This window comes from Heloderma suspectum, chromosome 4 (assembly GCF_057233095.1).
Source record: "Heloderma suspectum isolate Gila_16-S chromosome 4, 16-S_ref, whole genome shotgun sequence".
Classification (NCBI taxonomy): Eukaryota; Metazoa; Chordata; class Lepidosauria; order Squamata; family Helodermatidae; genus Heloderma; species Heloderma suspectum.
Window position 1 is genome coordinate 140965392 of NC_139461.1, and position 18300 is coordinate 140983691.

An 18300-nucleotide genomic window follows, 5' to 3' on the forward strand; every position below is an offset into this window, starting at 1 on the left:
ACAATCAAAAGAGGACTGAAGAAGAAAGACCAGCCTGCTTAGAGGCTTTCGCCTTTTTTGTTAACCTCTTCACCAGTTCAAACGTCAAAGATCGTCCGGGGGTGGTAGTGAGGGGGATCTTGTGTACTTGTCCGAGTATGATGTTGAGGGCACGACAACCCCAACACTGGAGCAAACTCTTGCATGGCAAGCAGATTGGGTGAAGACAAGGTTGGCACTTCTGCCATACTGTTAGGCTCTTCGACCAATTCCAGGGCCTGTTTCCAGAGTGCGGCTTTTAGCCAGTCGGATCCATTTTTTCTTGCTTGCTTCGAGAAGGGTTTACAATGAGCACAGGCCTCAACAACGTGCCCCTCTCCGAGGCAGAAGAAGCAGGGAGAATGCCTGTTGGAAGGCAGCAATTTTGCCCTGCGACAGGTGCACTTTCGAAAAGAGGTGCTGAGGGCCATATGCCTTGAGGGTGATCCCAAAAGTCGTGAAGATAAAGGAAAATAAAATAATGAGAAAGACAGAAAAGACTTGATAGACAGCGAAGAATAAAAACCTCAGCTTTTTATAGAAAAAAAGCTTTCAGATAAACTGAACACGAGAGAAGCTCCCTAATGAGGCACACGCAGTGGCAGTCGAAAGAGAACTGAGGGAACGAGCAAGAACCTGCTAGGGAAATGTGCACTGGGACAGTGGGACAGGGGTTCCCACCCAAATTCTTCAGCTATAGAAGCTTCTCAAATCAAGGCTCTGTGCAGGTGCAGAGCCCATATGTGTGATGCACAGAGACCATGAAGAAGAACGCCCTGTTCAATGAGCAGGAGGGAAAATTGGCAAAATAGCGTTCTCCCACTTGTTCTTGCCCTTCCTTTCCCGTGGCCATTTATGCTGCCACCAGGTGGAAATCTTTTTTTCTATGGCTGCCTCCAGTCTCAAAACTCTCTGGATGTCAGAAAGTTTTAGGTAGTGTGGGGGTTGGGTATTAGGCACAGGGTGGGTAACCCTAAAAATAGAGACCACAAACTTTCAAATAATAATGTTTAAATTTTACTGTAGAAAAATGTGACCACGGAAAAGTTTTAGAATCTGAACAGATACACACACACCATTAAAAATATGAACAACAGGGTAATAAAACAATCAGGCATAAATGCATCTCTGACCTAACCAGACTGTCCCTGTTTTGTCAATTCCTTATCCAAGCAATATCTTATTGTCATTGGTCCAGCACTCTCTATAAGTTCTCCAATTCCAGTAGTTCTGACTCTTTCTTTCCTCTAAGATTCTGGGCTTTTCCTTCTTTCTCCCTCTTGTTCTTCTCTGTCTGCCTAGGCTTTTATCTCTTAAAATTATTATTTTTCCTCCCCAACTCCACCCAACCCAGAGGGTAGTTTCTTTCCCATTTCTGCAAACTAAGTTTCTATTTCCTGCGCTTAAATGACCAACACCCCCTCCCCCCTGCCGCCATTTCCTCTAACTCCTGGCCTCCTGGGAACAATGACATGACCACTATATTCTAACTAAAGTTTTGGCCTCTAAAGTATTAACTATTAGGGCTGAAACTGACCAGCGCGCGCACGCGCGCACCCCCCCACACACCCATGTCCTAAAACCAACTAAAAACAAAAATGGAGGACAGCTCTATTCCTTCACAGAGCCCTTTCTAGTGCTGAAGCAGAGCAGAAGAATCTGCTGCCCCCCTCTATTTTCCTCAGCAGGGGACAGCAGCGGGTATCCATGGGATATCTTAGGCACAATTTCCACTTTTCAAGTACTCATTTCACCTGTTGTGTCAATGTGGTATGCCCGGTTTTGGAAAAAGCTATGTTCCCTGTTATTCACTCATACTAACATTGACAAGGAAAGATGACTCCCATCTGAACCAAATGAAATGTCATGGCAGATGACAGCTTCTATGGACAGAATAACAACTCCTCATCCACTTTAGTACTGTTATATTTTAGACTCTTAGAGAAATACAAAGTCAAACCTTCAGCTTTTCGCTGTTGTTCAGCAGTACATTCCTTATCTCCTTGGAAACCATGTACAGCTGCCTCTTTTTTCCTTCCTGAGTACGAGTTAACAAATTCATCTTGGGGAATGAAGGATCCAATGCATAAAAAGTCCTGAAAATAGTTACACATATTCAGGTTTATTTATTCTGTTGCTGATATTATATTGTTAGTTTTTTTAAAAGCTATTTATTCTGTAAACAGCTCTGAATGTTTTTTTCAGAAAAGCAGTGTATTGGAACATTGGTTACTTGTCATGAAACTTCCTTCTGGTTTGCTGTGACAGAGGCACCCTAGACTGGGTTACCAGGAAAAGCAAGAAACACATGCTAGAAAAACCTTGCACTGGACTGACTGCCCTCTGGCTCTACCCCAGTTCCATAACCCATGGCTGAGCTTAAGACAGATAAACTGAGGATGATGTTTCAGTCGCATTACAGAAGGAAACCTCATGAAGAAAGCAAGGAAGTGGACTTTCCCCACACCCTGGCAGGGTACAGCAGAGCTGGAATGTGTCAAGAGCAAAAACTAATTATAATGTATAATTGTACATTATAATAATTTGGCTCAGTCTGATAGCTCAGTGCTTATCCTTCACCACCCTAACATGTTTGACAGATGCTGCTTGCTGTGCAAGCTTAGAACAAGACTGCTCCCCTGTCAGGGCCATGGTAGAGCAGAGATGGAGGAAGAGTGAAGAGAAGAGGTTGGAGAAAAGGAGAGAAAAGATTCATTATTGTTTTTATTATTGCTGTAGCATGAGTGAGAAGAGAGAATGCTAAGGGGAAAAGACTCTAGAACTGAGTAATATTATAAGATTGACGCAAAAGGAGATAGCATTTTTCCTGGGGAAAAAGCTAAGAAGAACGGGGGTGTAGCCAGAGGGCAGTCAGCGTAATGAAAAGTTTTTCTAGCTCATGGATCCCTACCTTTGCTGTGTGATAAAGGGAGTTAACCCATTCTTGGATGCTTGCTCGTACCAAACTGAGAAAAATATGTTAATGGCATTTGTGAATCTTTAATTAGAGAAGTAAAGACTCAATATTTAAGTCTGGAGCCAATGTGCATTTTAATTTACTGCGTAGTGAGTTCCCTTCTCATGATCCCATGGTCTGGATCCAAAAAGAGATGGAGAAAAAATTATAGAGTTATTCCATAAAATCTTGCACACTCTAGTAGTGTAGCACCACAACAGATGGGGGGCTACGTAGGAGAAATGAAGTGAATAAGGAAAATACAGGCTAGAGCAGATAAAATCTAGTGGGTCATAACAGCATGAACAAATAGAAAAACGTCTCTGGATTTGAGGTCACTTCCCTCAAGCAGCACTCTTAACAGTCTTCTGTGAACAGGAGGCCTTTTACTAGCAGAAGGACACTCTTGGATGCAAGTTTATACATTAAAAAAAAATTATCTAATACGAGATTTGGAAAACAAGAAACTAAGACTCATGACAACTGTATAGCCTCTAGTTTAACGTCCACTTCCTCTCAAAATTCACTCGAAAAATTAGGAGCATTATATGTAGTAGCACTTAATAATCCTGTTTGCACGTAACAGTGGTAAACATTGAGCTGTGTCCCAGTGTGTGCCGCTGGCACTTTCCATAACAAACCTCCAATCAGCCTGAAGTAATCATAGGTTGTGGGTTGTTTAACCTACAAATAACCAATAGTGTCTTGAGTTCACACATCATAAAACTACTTCCCACTGAAGGTTGATTATGCAAAGTGGCAGTGACACGTGTCAGGCCTGCTACCCACGATTAATTAACCCACTATTAGTCACAGTTACATGCAAATGGGCCCACTGTATCCTTTCCCCTTTCTTTTATTTAAGGTGCTAACCCTAATTTGACCTCACCCAGCTGAAACTGGCCTAATTCACGCATGGAGTGCCGAGACTTCTCATGGAACTCATTATAAAGAAAGATCTTATCTTACTGAATAGGTGGAAATAGAGGATCTTCTTCTGTAAGGAACACAAATGGATCTTCCTTAAATCCAAAAAGCTTCATTTTTTTAGATGGTGGAGGCCTATAAGAAAAACAGATATATCCAAATTCTACAATTTTGGGCTGGCCTTGCTAGCCAATCCAGACACTGGTCACCAGGTTCGTCCCCTTCTCTCAATGAAGCCCCTGCAAGCGAGCCTCCCACTGAACCACCGCAGCCTTCCTCCCAGCCTTGGAGCTGGAGAGGGGGCTGAGGATCACCAATCCAGCCCGCCCAGGCTATGCCCTCTTCCCTCAGACCATCAACTGTTTGGTGCTTTCCCAGATTTTCTGCAGTTTGTCCCCTATTCTAAAAGTTTGAAATGCCTCTCCTAAGTACGGGCAATAAGTGCTTTAAGCTAAAATATACTGGTAATTTGGCCACACCCATTTTGTCTTTGGTCCAACCTATCACTGGAATGTGACCTCTGGGATCTTCTCCAAAATGACATTTGGACTTCAGGCAGAAAGAGGTTCAACACCCCTGATCTAGACACACACCACCAGATCTGTGCTTTTGTTTAAAGTTTCTCCTGAGTATGTTAAACGTTTCCTGAATTGTACCAACACTCTTGGGAATATGCAAATGACAAAACAAATGATGTGGGTAAATCTGAGGATGGATTGGAGATGCAACATTCATTTGTTTGGAAAATATTATTTACGGAAGGAGGCTACACTAAACGTTTTTGGGTCTCTTTTAGTCCTAGCATTTTAAGACAATGTGGGAAGAAATTTGTGCAGCATTTCTAAGCAAAATTAAGCCTGCAAATAGTTTACCAATTGTCTGGTTTGCCTAAATATTCCTGTTGCAAAAATTGTGTTTTCTTTGTATAGATTTTGCTATTTCAGTGTCAAACGTCAGACCTGCTGCATGTATTAACTTGCTCTGAGAGAAAAAGGATTTTGCTTTTTATCAGAAGACCCACCCTGTTTCCAAAAAGTGCTGAATTGAGAACTCCTTCCAACCTATGAAGGGCAGCATGATCTCAGACCTCTGATGGGAAAAGACAATATGAGGTCTCTCAGCTTTCCTACTGTGAGTACATACTGGAAGGATCAGTACAAGCATTAAAATAGACCAGTGGCTTCACTGCTTTTAAGAATGGCAGCCTTGATTTTCAATTTTTTACCCACAAACTCCATCCTTCTTGTATTCAGCATTCTCTGTTACCAAGGAGTCTCCATCTTTTGCTTCTAAGGCCACAAGGCCATCAACAGTTTCTGAAGAACCCTGTTCTGCAGCTACAGGCGATACATATTCTGTCTTCTGTGGCAGCTTGTGCTGGAACTATACCAAAATAGAAGGACCAAGTTGCAATGTGTGAAAAACATATCTAATTGTTATGACATACAGCAGTGGTCCTCAAACATTTTTTTCACAGTTCTCTTGAAATTTGCTGAGGGTCTTTGTGGACCACTGAATTAACTGATTTTGTTCTATACATTAAAACATATATACAATTCATTTCTTCATCAACAGCACCATCATCAGAACCAGTGTCATTTCTGGAATATCACAGACCCTATGCTGAGAAGGGCCCTTTCAACTGATAATTTTTAGGAAAAATGAGTAGACTGTACTGTGTTATAAAGTCGTGAGTGCTAGGCCAGGGCATTGTTAAGCTATTTGATAATCTTGATTTCTGCTGTCCGGGGAAAATCAAGTGCGGATACAGACATTCTCAACAGTTCACAGTCTTTCCACAGACCACCTGAATGGAACTCACAGACAACAGTTTGCAAATCTTTGACATACATTATTTTCCCTCACCATTATTTAAATTCTACTTCCTTTTAAAGAATTCAAACAGAAATTAGGGAGCAATCCTATGGCCGCTAGACAGTGGCTTAGATGGCCAAAGGATATGTTGTTTTCCAGGAACTGACATCCCCCACTTCTGCACTGCCTTGGAGGCAGCATGGAACAGCCCCGTCCTCTGCACTCGCAAGAGGAGCACGGAATGGCTGAAAAGGGGCGTGGCTGGGGTCATTCCAGGGCGGGGAGGGCGGAACTGCCTGTATGACACATCCTATGTGGCATACAGCAGCCTCCTTCCCCGTTCCGTCTTCCCACGGCTACACAGCTGCAATCAGCTGTCTAGCTGAAAAAGCAGGGCAAGAGAAGCGTGGAGGGAATGATGCCCTCCATGCTTCTCCTGCCCTGCTTTGATTAGGCGGTCGCCTCCGAGTTTGGAGGTGGCTGTCTATCTGGATAGGTCTGCTCCCTTAAACATGATGTTAGCAGAAATATTTCCTTGAAGGGCAATTATGGCAAGCTAGTTCAATTTACTTTTCTAGAAAGGCAATAAAAAACATTTGAATGTTTTCAAAGCTGTCTTTCTTCAAATAGTCCGATGACATACATGAAAAGCACTTAAATTAGACTTTAAGGTACGACACAACCAAATGTTTCTATCACACACCACTCTGATCTCTGAAAAAGTGGCCAATCCATTTTTAAATAACTGGTTGTTGTATTTAGCTTTAAGAGACTTTAATTCTCTACTAATTTGTCTATGATAAAATTAAATGTTCTTATTAGGGGCATTAATAAGAAAGAATTCTAAATTATCAATTGGCTTTCTTTTCTGAAAATGCAGGTTAAAGAGGGACGGACGGCAGCCTAAACTCAGCATTCCACCATAAATGAAGCATCAGGAATGTTTAAAAATAGCTTATTTTGCTTTACTGAAACTGCAGAACAGTCTATTGAGAAACTGTTTACGCACCTCCCTCAAAACAATAAAGGATAACTTGTTATGCAATGCCAAGTGAAAATCTACAGAAAATGTTTATTAATTTGAAAATATAAATAAGTAGTAATTGTATTAAAGGGAAGACATAAGCAGGTTCACAATGAATTCCGAGTAACTGGCATAAAAATAATTGCCAAAATAACCTGGAAAATAACCTGGACTTTCCAGAGACAAAATGCTGAGTTAAAGCCAAATTGCTCTGGTCAAAGGGTTATTTGAGTAATAAATAGGTGTGAGACTCTATTGTTCATTGTCAAGATGTACTTAAAGTATTCCTTATCGATCAATGAATAAAAATAGTGTGCAAGGTAACACATCAAAAGTGCAACATATAGATGTCTAGAAAAATGGTAAGTCTAGAATTAATTAGCAAATTTCAAGTAAGGAGTTATGTTGGCCCTGTGACCTTAGAGCAAGAATTAAATTCAGAGGTGGATAAGGATGATTTAGAACCTGCTCAAGATGTGAAGTGTCAGGAAGCTGGGAGATCATTTCTGCCTCTGTTCCCAGCAGAGTTGGCTGATACTCCTTATCAGCCACAAGTACAGACAGCCTTGAGAGAGGCCCCAGATTTGCAATAACCTGAGAGTTTTCTTGTGGGAACCGTGCAGGCAGTAGACTCAGATGAGGAAGGGGGTGAGGGGCTGTCTCCAAAATTAAGACATCAACAAAAGAGGGCAGAGCAGAGACACCCCATGAGGCAGAGTTCATGCCCACAGATGAGATATTCCTGTAGGGATAGGTGGACTGACAATGAACAGTAAGAGCCCCACCTCTGTTTAAAAGCCACAGAGCCTCTGCTGAGAACAATGTCTTCATTAGAAAACTTCCCTATCCCGACTGATCCTGAACCTTCAGTTCTTGTGACTTGCGATGTAAATCACTGGTCCTAGAAGTCTGCGTTCGATTCTGTGAGAACAATTTGCCTTGGAACTTCCTCTTGACCATTATTGCTCTTGCTTAAGAACTGTTTTATTGGGACTATAAACTCTGTGAAGAACTGTGCCATGAGCTCTGGCTGTATAGCTGACCTGCTACAATAAAACATAGTTAGTTGTTTATTTAAACCTTGTCTTGATCTGTGGGGGTTTTCAAGGGGGCTGAATCTGACATTATCTTCTCAAATGCATGATTTAGACTTGATCTTATCTAGCCTGAAAGGTGTATGTTTAAGCCTTGGGGTGGGGGTATGTTTTAATTTTTTAGGAATGTTTAGTAATGATGAGATAATTAAGACTATGATCCCTAATTTATGGGACAGTAGCTATTAGCTAAGCAGTAACTTCTACACAAAAAGATATAAGAATGTGCTGAATGAGGCAGCTTCTTACTAGAAGCTCACCATGCCTCTGTAGCTGACAGTTGAATAGTCTATTCAAACCTGAACAGAAAACATAATAGTTAGCTTAAAGGAGAGCTCTCATCTGTCAGGGCTAGAAGTCTACGAACAAGAAACATTTAAGAAATACTATCTCCTGTTAAGCTATTAAGATCTTAAAATCTTTAGCAATGCTCTCCTTTATAACAAGAAATGTTTTCATTTTATTTTATGCAAATTATATTGTAATGTGATATTAAGGATTTTTTAAATAAAAATGAAAAATGGATCAAAAGATGTTTCCCTTATTAATTTTCCTTGTTAGTACAAAACCAAAGACTGAGCTCACCCAAAACCTTTTCTGGTGTACCCTCTATTTGAAATGTATTCATCAGCTACAAGTAGTTAATTGGCAGCCAAAGGCTTCCTAAATACTGGAACTATGGTTCCTAAATACTGTAACTATAGCTCAGTGTTATCGAACTATCAAACTATAGTTCCATAACACTGAGCAAAGGCCAAATCTGTAGAAGAAGCACTCTCTGGTAGTTTATTTTTTGCTATTACATTCTACACTATATTTTCTCAACATATAACTTCACAGGAACTACCATGGGTAAAATCCAACATAAATCGTACTTGGAGAAGACCCATTGAAATGAATGGGATGTAAACATATTCAATACTAGCTTAAGTCCCCTTCATTTCAATGGGCCTACTTTAAGTAGGATTTAATTTGGATTTAATCCCCTAAATTAAACAAATGGAGGCATCCAAAAACGTTGCATATATACTGTTGTTATCTAGCAAGGATTTATGTACATTTCAAATCTCTCAAACATCACATGAATGCATGTTCTAAAATGGTGAAATATGCATTATACGGTACAGAAGATATAAAAACTAAAATCGAAATCTTTTTAGGCTTAACATCTAAACACCCAGGTCACGATCCAGCCACAGTTAAGCATTATATTTCACCTCCTTAAATATGTGGGCCTGAAAGTGCTTAACTTTGGTGGGTTGTGCCACTAGTAAAAAGCTGACCTAAAATGAATTCTTATGCATATTCTGAACTGAACACATTTTTTCGTTATATTTTCTTACACTTTTATTCATAGTACTTTCTAGAACTATTCGTAAAACCTGTCAGAAAGAGTTTGTACCATGAGAAAGACCTATCAGTGTCCATAATGCTAGAGGGCAACCGTTCAAAACAGAAGCCAGCAAAAATTGTACTTGTTCTGCCATTTTGAGATCACTATCCTGCTTCTGTTCAACTAAGAAGGCTTTGTATCCCTGGCTTTCCCCCGCTCCTTAACACCCAAGAAACATAGCACTTCACAGAATCTGCTTTGGTTGTGTATCGTTGCTTTCATGCTAGCTTTTCAGTCTGAAATTGCTACTCTGTTCACTCAGCTTTCAGCTATTATGGAGAATCTAGATGCTGCTGCTGCTTTGCATGTGAGGGAGTTCACGTGTATCTCTCTCCCTGCACCCCCCAAATGTAATAACACAGCAACCAGAAAATGATGGGTATCACAAACCACTCCTCCCATCAGATGCCTCAGTACTGCTCTGCCTGTCTATACTGGACAGGCTGGCACAATTTTGTGTTAAAATTGTGTTGAAAGTAAGAAAAAACACCACAAACCAGGTCTTAAAATAAAATGAGAGGGCCACTCAGAACGTAATGGAATGCAATTAAAATAGTCTTATAACATCTGAAGGAATTTATTATGGCATAAGCTTTAATGGACTAGAGTCCACTTCACGAGATGCATGAAGAGTCATCCTTAGTTGCAGGTGTACATACACACACATGGCTGTTAGGGGAAGGGGGAGATTGTAAGCAGTGAGGTCAGAGGGAAATGCAATGCAATTCAAGCTTGAATGTATGCAAAAATAAGTACAGTGAGCTGATGGTGTTGTCGCCTATCACTGATGTTGTTAAGGCTCACTGTGCTTATTTTTGCATATATTCAAGCTGTAATTGGATTGTCACCATCTCTGCCTTTTATATTTCATTTCCCTCTCATCTCACGTTTATACCCAAAACTGATGAAATGGACTCTAGTCTACAAAAGCTTATTCCAAAATTAATTATTTTAAGTGCCAAAGGACATTCCTGATTTTGCTCCAATGAAATGCAACAGTTTGGGAGCAGCACTGTCTGGATTCTTCATAATAAATGAGTGAACAAAGGACAGCAATTTCAGAGAAGAGAGCTAGCGTGGACACAGCCATACCTAAGAAAAGCAGGTGACATTTTGCGGCACTTTACCTTCCATTTGTACATACATCGCATCCCTTACATTCACTAACCACCTCAAATATGCCTATATATGCATTTTTAAAATGTACATTTCTGGAGCTGAATTGATATGTTACACGATCTAAGACATAGTAGTCTGCAGACTCTGAAAAATAATAAACTATTTCATAATAATATAATGGCCAGATTCCAAAGAGTTACTTTAAGGAGGCTCATGGACTTGGGCTGCTGAATGGGATTTTAATGTTTTTCAGTAGATACCCACTTCCCATAAATTGTACTTATAAATCCCCCCTGCCAACTAGTTCAGAAAGCAGTTTGCCACTGTGGCATGGGCAAGGACTGCTGTTTGAGCCACACAGGCCCAAGGACCCCTTGGGCATATAGAATTAGTTCTAGAGATCTTTGGATCCTGGCCTCATCACATGTTGAGAAATGGTTTCAAGAATGTACTTACACAAAGCAAACATTACCTTGGGTTGACGTTTATTCCATGGCATGGGAGATTTTTTAATTAATACAGCTACAAAGAAACCTCCAGTATTCTGATGATGTGGCAAAATTCTAAGGCTAGATAAATAACAAACATATTGCATAAGTATGCATATTTCTGTGGTATTACCAGAAAAAAAAATCTAAATCCATTTATGGTTAATGGTGAAATGTTCTGATGCAAATTTAAAAAACAACACCACTCAAACCATTTCCAAATGAAATCTAAATGGTCTGGTTTTCTATTATGAATGTGTCTGAACTATCAAAAATAGAATTAAAGAACTCAGAACTATGAAAACATTTCACAGTATTTGGCTGCTTTAGATTAAGGAATATATAATAAAACTAAGCAAAGACCAGGGTGATTATGTAACCTTGTCTAACATAACATGACTATGTAACTACATAAAATCCCAACTTATGCCCATCCAAGAAGACTGCACAGTGTGGCGCTCCTGCCTGGGTTCTACCTTCTCCAGCTTCTCCCTGATGAAACTGAGAAGAAAACCCTCTCAAGATGTCTGCCTCCGCTGAGTCAGTTGTCCTCACTGATACTCACAGCTTCCGCCCTTTTTACTCTCTAGGGCTGTGTTTCCACAACAATGGTAGGAGAAGCTAATGGAGGAGTACTGGGTGTTTTTTTTAAGGAATCAGCTTTGCTGTGATGCACCTGCATTTCAGGAGCAAGCCTCATTGGGCACAATGCGAGTTATTTCCGAGTAGACACACAGATTATTCTTGCCGACAAAGGTCCGTCTAATCAAAGCTACGGTTTTCCCAGTAGTAACGTATGGCTGTGAGAGCTGGACTATAAGGAAGGCTGAGCGCCAAAGAATTGATGCTTTCGAACTGTGGTGCTGGAGAAGACTCTTACGAGTGCCCTGGACTGCAAGGAGGTCAAATCAGTCAATCCTAAAGGAAATCAACCCTGAGTGCTCATTGGAAGGACAGATACTGAAGCTGAAGCTGAAATATTTTGGCCACCTAATGCGAAGAGAAAACCCACTGAAAAAGACCCTGATGCTGGGAAAGATTGAAGGCAAAAGGAGAAGGGGACGGCAGAGGATGAGATGGCTAGATAGCATCACTGATGCAATGAATATGGACTTGAGCACGCTCCGGGAGAGAGCGCAGGACAGGAAGGCCTGGCGTGCTATGGTCCATGGGGTCATGAAGAGTCGGACACGACTGAACAACGGAACAACAACAGACACACAGATGTTTGTGCTGGGAAAGAAGGCGGGGGGGGGGACACAAAGACAAAAACCAGCCCCCATTTTAACCCACAGGACCTCATTGACCACAATGGGAGTTACTTCTGAGGAGACAGCAATGGGTCTGTTGTGGGAAAGAGAGCAGTAAATACAAAGACAGAAACTAGCCCCCGTTGTAACCCACAGGATATCTATAACTTAGCTGTGAAGTAGTTACTTCCTAAGACACTGAATTGGACCCTCCAGATCCCACTTAATCGCACTTAAGGAATTGGGCTTTAAAATGTGACTTTCAATTGAGGGGGAATCTCTGTATGTTCTGATGTGGGCAAAGGCAAGCTTCATTCAACATAATGGGAGTTACTTCTGAGGAGACACTAATGGCTTTGTTGTGGGAAAGAGGAAACCAGCCCTCATTTTAATGCACAGGATCTCTCTAAGGAAGCCATGAAGGAGTTATTTCCTACGGCAATGAATCAGAGCCTTGAGATCATGCTTAATCACACTTAAGAAATGGGCTTTAATATGTGCCGTGTCAGCTGAGTGGCTTCTCAGTAATTTCTGTGGTCACTGAGAGGGCAAGCCTCATTCAGCACAATGGAAGGAAACACCCCTTGGCCGGGGTCATGGTGAAAGGCGCACCCCTGGGCAGGGCTAGCGTACCCAAGGTCAGTGAGGGGGTTGGGGCACACAGCAACTATACTGGGGAGAACCAGACTTGAGGAAAATAACTGGACTTTAACCAGACTCAGGAAATCCAGTTTTTCCATGATTAGCTTCGGGGTGGCTGTTGGAAGTCATCTATCCCTAACGACCTCAACACACAGCTGACTCGGAGTAAATCGCTGGTGGAAACGCCCCCCACCCCCTGCCCCCAGGTTAAAGAGACACCCAATATGCCTAATTGGTTCCCTCTACCCAATACAGGAGAAGCAACAAGGAAACATGTTTTTATAATAGTAGAACAGAAAGACAAACCAACATGTGGGATTTTGTAGTTAAAAATAAAACAAATAAAAATTTAAAACAAGATTATTACCATTAATCAAACTGTACTTAGTCCTAACCTACCAACTATTTTACCCCTTCTAAATCCTATACCCCAAACCCCACTCACGAGATGTATTTTCCTGAATCCCTAAGGCCCTATCTGACTTCTGTCAGTTCATTCGTTTTATTACCTCAGAATCTTCACACACGCACGCAGGCACAAGCCCCTGCCACCTTTCACCCGCTCCCTAACACTCTATTAACCCTATCTTACCTGGGTCACGTTTAACAATGACAACACATACATTAATATAACAGCATATGTCACACAGAGCATTTACACCAGGATGGAAATATAGTTCTCCTGCACTGAGAAAGTTCATTCATAACGTTAAAACGTGAGCTGCAGCAAGCCTCTGGCTTGCATATTCCCTATTCCTTCACTGCAGCATGGCCACAAGGAGATTGGAAGTTTCTGCTTTAGATTAACTGGCTGAACCCTAAACTGAGGTTAATTTTAACTATGGTTTGTTCAAAGAAGCCAGCTTCATAAATCAGTTTGTTGCCAAAAGAACATATAGTTACGATAAAGCACAGTTGGTCAGGCTCAGAGAACAAGACATAAGAACCTAAGAAGAGCCCTGCTGGATCAGACCAAAGGTCCATCTAGTCCAGCATTCTGTTCACATAGTGGCCGACCAGCTGTCGGCAGAAAACCCACAAGAAGGACATGAGTGCAACAGCACAAGACAAGCTCTTGTTAATCAAAAACAGAAGCAAAAATTTCCAAACTCATTCTCCTGAGTGCAGTGGAGGAGGAAAGAGGAGCATGCATGAGTCCATGGCTTCTGGGGGCTCATTCTTGTAATGCTAAGTTAAGATTACATACAAACCAGCTCATTCAGTAGCAAGATATGCCTGGAAATAAATTCAGAATAATTTTTAGCATGCTAGCTATTTAAAGTTAATGGCTTTAGAACCAAATCAAGTATGTCAGCATCACTTTTGTTGTTATTGCATAATTTATACTTTTTAAAAACTCTAATTGGTTTGTTCAATCCACATGTTATCCAACTTCATGTTGGATCCCGTGCTCAATTACTGAAAAGACATTAAGAACCAGAGCAACAGTTAGCATTTTATTGAAGAGGCCAACTTTCCCAAGGAGGTCTCCAATTATTTGTCCAAAAAGACCTTTCAGATTGTTCTGAATATCTCTTTTCTCACTCGTCTCCTCTATCAGGAAGAGGAAATTCTTCCATTCGACCTGGCTGCATCAGAGAGATGAAAAAGCAAGGTCCCCTCCATTGGCTTGGCTGGAAATAACTGCCATGTACCTCCTTCCCTACCAGAACAGTCTTATACAGTGGCCATGTGCATTGCCCCGGCCGTGGGCTTTGAACTCTTAGGTTAGAGGTGCCAAGATAGTGATAAATCAGATCCAGGTTTACTTACATGGAGATACTTTATTGTGTACAATCAGCACACAGGCGTACCCAATGGTTGGATCAGACAGCTTCTCTGAACCCAGACCCATGGGGTAACATGGGTTTTATAGCATACATGTTAACAGTGAGGCAGCATGACAGCAGCAAGCACCCCCTAGCGTTCATTCCCAGCATAGACTAGCCATGCTTCGTTCTCAGCAAAGCCACCTGCAGCTTTAAGACAAACAACCTTTGCTTCCCAGGCACATCTTGATAAAGCACTCTACTCATTAGTATGGGATGCACTTGAGACCACTGCTATCAGCCCTTTGACTCATCCTGGTAAATCAAGAGGCCTGTTAGGGAAAACAGCCTGCCAACTGACCAAAGTCAGCAAGCATCTAAGTGCCTCTAAAACTACTAATAGCTTGGTTCAGGCCTGGGACCTTACACCATGGTACATGAATTTCCTTACTTGCCTCTTCCCACTCTCTTCCTGTTCCCTTTGCATCATGCCTATTAAATTATAAGCTATTTTTAAAAAAATTCTGAACCACCTTGAGCTCACTGGCCAAAGGAAAGGTAGTAGCGATGGTAATAATAAAGGGGGGGTTGCTTTAAAAATGTTAATTTAATTTTTGTGCATATGTACTTAACAAGCAATCCCCAACACACCTCTTGAGAGACACATGCATGCACACATGCTTACTGGTGGGGGGGGTGCAGGGGGAGTTTTTCTGACATTGCAGAACTTCAAACTATCATTACAGGCATGACTTCAAATCCTAGTTTTGAGCTGTATTTTGGACTATTTTTGCAGGCCCCCAGAAAGTGGGCTTACTGCAGTTTGGCACATAGTTTGACAATGTTTAGATGAACCTGAACTCAAGAACAGCCTACAATTTTAAGACCATCAGACGAAGTACTCCAACAAATGGCTCTGGTAGAGAAAAACTCCGACGCCACCAACTAGATACTATTAAGGTATGCTGAGCACTCAAACCTTCAACTGCAGCAACAATACATACCAGCGCTCCAAATTTAATGCTTTAAGTTTCTCTTCATCTTTTAAGGGGAACATGGTGGGCCGGATTTGAGTTTGTCTGTTGGAAGGCACATTTTTCCAGTCTTCAAACCACTGACCATCTTTTGTCATTACCTAGGTGGGAAAATGCAAACACATTTCAAACGGCCACTGCTGACTCGTGTAACAAAGCAGCTACCTGTTCCCTTCCCCTCATGAGTTGCAGATCCAGTTCACACGTAATAGTGGCAAATTGTGGGTTGGTTGGTTAATTAATTAACTATTTCCTGGGGTTATGTGCTGCCGCCATTTTGAATATGCAAGCTCTAATGGACCTGAACAAAGGTTATTCCGTGATGTGCGAACCCAGACACTACGGACCAATCATGGGTTAAACAACCCACAGTTAACCTAAGAACTAATCACAGGTTAACTGTGGGTTGCTTAACCCACAATTAACTCATAGTTTGTCTGTCAATCAAGAGGAGGTACTTCTCAAAGTAAAGACTGCCCCACTCCAGAATCACTGGAGAATGCATGTGCCTGCCAACAATCCTCACCCCTAATCCAAAGAGAACGCCAAGGGCAGAGTTAAGAGTGCTCACTACATATGCAAGGGTGCAATAAACATGCCACTCCAAGTTCTGAAATCATGAGTTCACAGTGCTGTCTCACTGCAATCCGTGGGAGACCACAGCTTTGGACAGCCCTGCAAAACTTGTGACTCATCAAGTCAAACATAGCCCACTGTTATGGCTTGCTATGTGCTTCACATTCCTCTCCCCAGTTTGCAGTCCCAAAGAAGAAGCAAAAAGCAGGATGTCCCTTGAATCCTTGGTGGGCCACCATATGTGGCTAGTAGGCTGCAGTCAGTGTGTCACAAGCTGTGCAAGCTTGACTTGAGGAAAGGACCCATAAGTCAGTGCAGGAGCATATGGTTTGCATGCAGAAGGTAGGAGGTACAATCCCTGGCAGCTCTAGTTAAAGAAGATCTCAGGTAGCATGGGTGGGAAAGATCTCTATTTGACACCTTGTTGAGCTGCTCATCAGAGTACACAATAGTTTGGGCTAGAGGGACTAAACGGTCTGACCTGGTGTAAGGCAGCTTCATATGTTCATACACATGAATGATCACATGAATCATCTTAAATTCTGGAACCAGTAGAATTCCCATTTTTCCTCATGGCTAAACTATGGATACAATTATATTTAATATGCATTTCTACCTTCCACTGTGTAACCCCAGGCATCCTCTTCAGACCTGGCAACTCAGAAGAGACATCAGCAAGTTCTAACGCACCTTTGAGGGAAAGGAAAAAATTAAGATTGTCATAAGGAAGAATGTTTGGGAAGGTTATACAGTTCTAAGCAATCTGGAAACACTAGCTTTGAAACACTCTGAGGAAATATCTAAAGCAAAGTGGCTAAGAAACAGCATTACATGTGTAGAACTTACAGGGGCTGCTTAAACACGCACATGTTTAAAAGACAGGTTTTTAAAAACTTCACTTCTATACACACACACACACACACACACACCATCAAACTGCAATTACTATTTAAATGCCAGTACTCAAATTGCAACCGAAAAGAACATCCTCCTACCATAATTTCTCTCCCATTTGAGCCAGCCAGTCTTTTTTTCCTTTACTCTCCCCCACCCCTGCACACAAACTGCATCACAATCTGAGTGAGAATTAAAGGGGGACAGCAGACTTTGATTGTGATAAGTGGGCTCCCCACTTATCACTTATCAAGGGGGAGGCAGGAGAAATACTTTCAGGAGTGCTCCAGAAATTCACAAGTGGTATTGACAAAGCATGTGCACTTTCAAAGAAGAATGAGTGCTTCCAAGAGCTGAGAAGACTGGAAATCTCTGGAGAAGATCAAACAACTGTGAACATCTCATAATACAGAGCGCTTTCAACAACAGCAGTTTGGATCCTGATCAACATCTTAATCAGGTGTGCAATACAGTAAGGCTTGATGTATTACGAACTCCACTTACTAGAACAGATGGTAACAGGCTTGGATACACTGAATGTCGAACATGCAGTGGTAAGTGGTTAGAATTTGGATACAAATATTTTTGTTTTGTTTTTTAAAACAATCTTGGATTAAAAAAATTAAAGCTATGGCACTTTTGCTCTATATACTATTTCCTACAGAGCACTGTTGATATGACTACATCAAAGAATTGGATAGCTGGCCTGCATATTAAGAACTGTATAAGGGGCACCTGGATCCAATCTGGTGAGACAGATGTTTATGTATTAGTGAGAAATATACTGATTTGTAATAATGTATATTAATAGATTAGTTTTCTTAAAAGAATTAATTTTTGTTTTGATTCAAGCCACTGAGGATGGCCACACAGGCAGAAACGCATTTGGCTTCGTTTTGAGATCACCGAGTATGTTTTCCAGTTTACCAATTCCATGAGCATCTAGCAAGGAGTGATTTGAACCACAACTACATCATTTTCATCTCATGGACTACATTTTGGCTATATATTGACCTTTTTCATTTCTATGTAGCCTGTGCTGGGCTCTATGAGAATTTGTTATACATTTTATTGTATTTTACAATTTTTGGTGTTGTGCTCTTTAAATACTTGGGGATTACACCCATAGTTTAAATAAATGTTGTGCTCAGTATTTATAGTTTATTGTATTAGTGACATTGTGGAAATACTGGCATACCTTTGACTTCTCTGGTTGTTGTATATTTCAGTTATACCAGTGATTACTTTATTAGTGTATTTGAAACACTTGACTTTGTTCAGTTTGAACATAGACATTTAGT

General features: G+C 41.2%; 1 protein-coding gene across 2 annotated transcripts in view; it reads right to left on the reverse strand.

The window, feature by feature from the left end:
- Positions 1-18300, reverse strand: part of NSUN2 (NOP2/Sun RNA methyltransferase 2) — a 53492-nt gene that overhangs the window by 10354 nt on the left and 24838 nt on the right. For both annotated transcript variants that reach the window (XM_084850673.1, XM_084850674.1), the window contains exons 10-15: positions 16722-16795; positions 15500-15630; positions 10819-10915; positions 5127-5284; positions 3944-4036; positions 1979-2114 (exon numbers count right to left, since the gene is read on the reverse strand). In XM_084850673.1, the coding sequence (XP_084706799.1) occupies positions 1979-2114; positions 3944-4036; positions 5127-5284; positions 10819-10915; positions 15500-15630; positions 16722-16795 (689 nt within the window). The remainder of the gene's footprint in view (positions 1-1978; positions 2115-3943; positions 4037-5126; positions 5285-10818; positions 10916-15499; positions 15631-16721; positions 16796-18300) is intronic.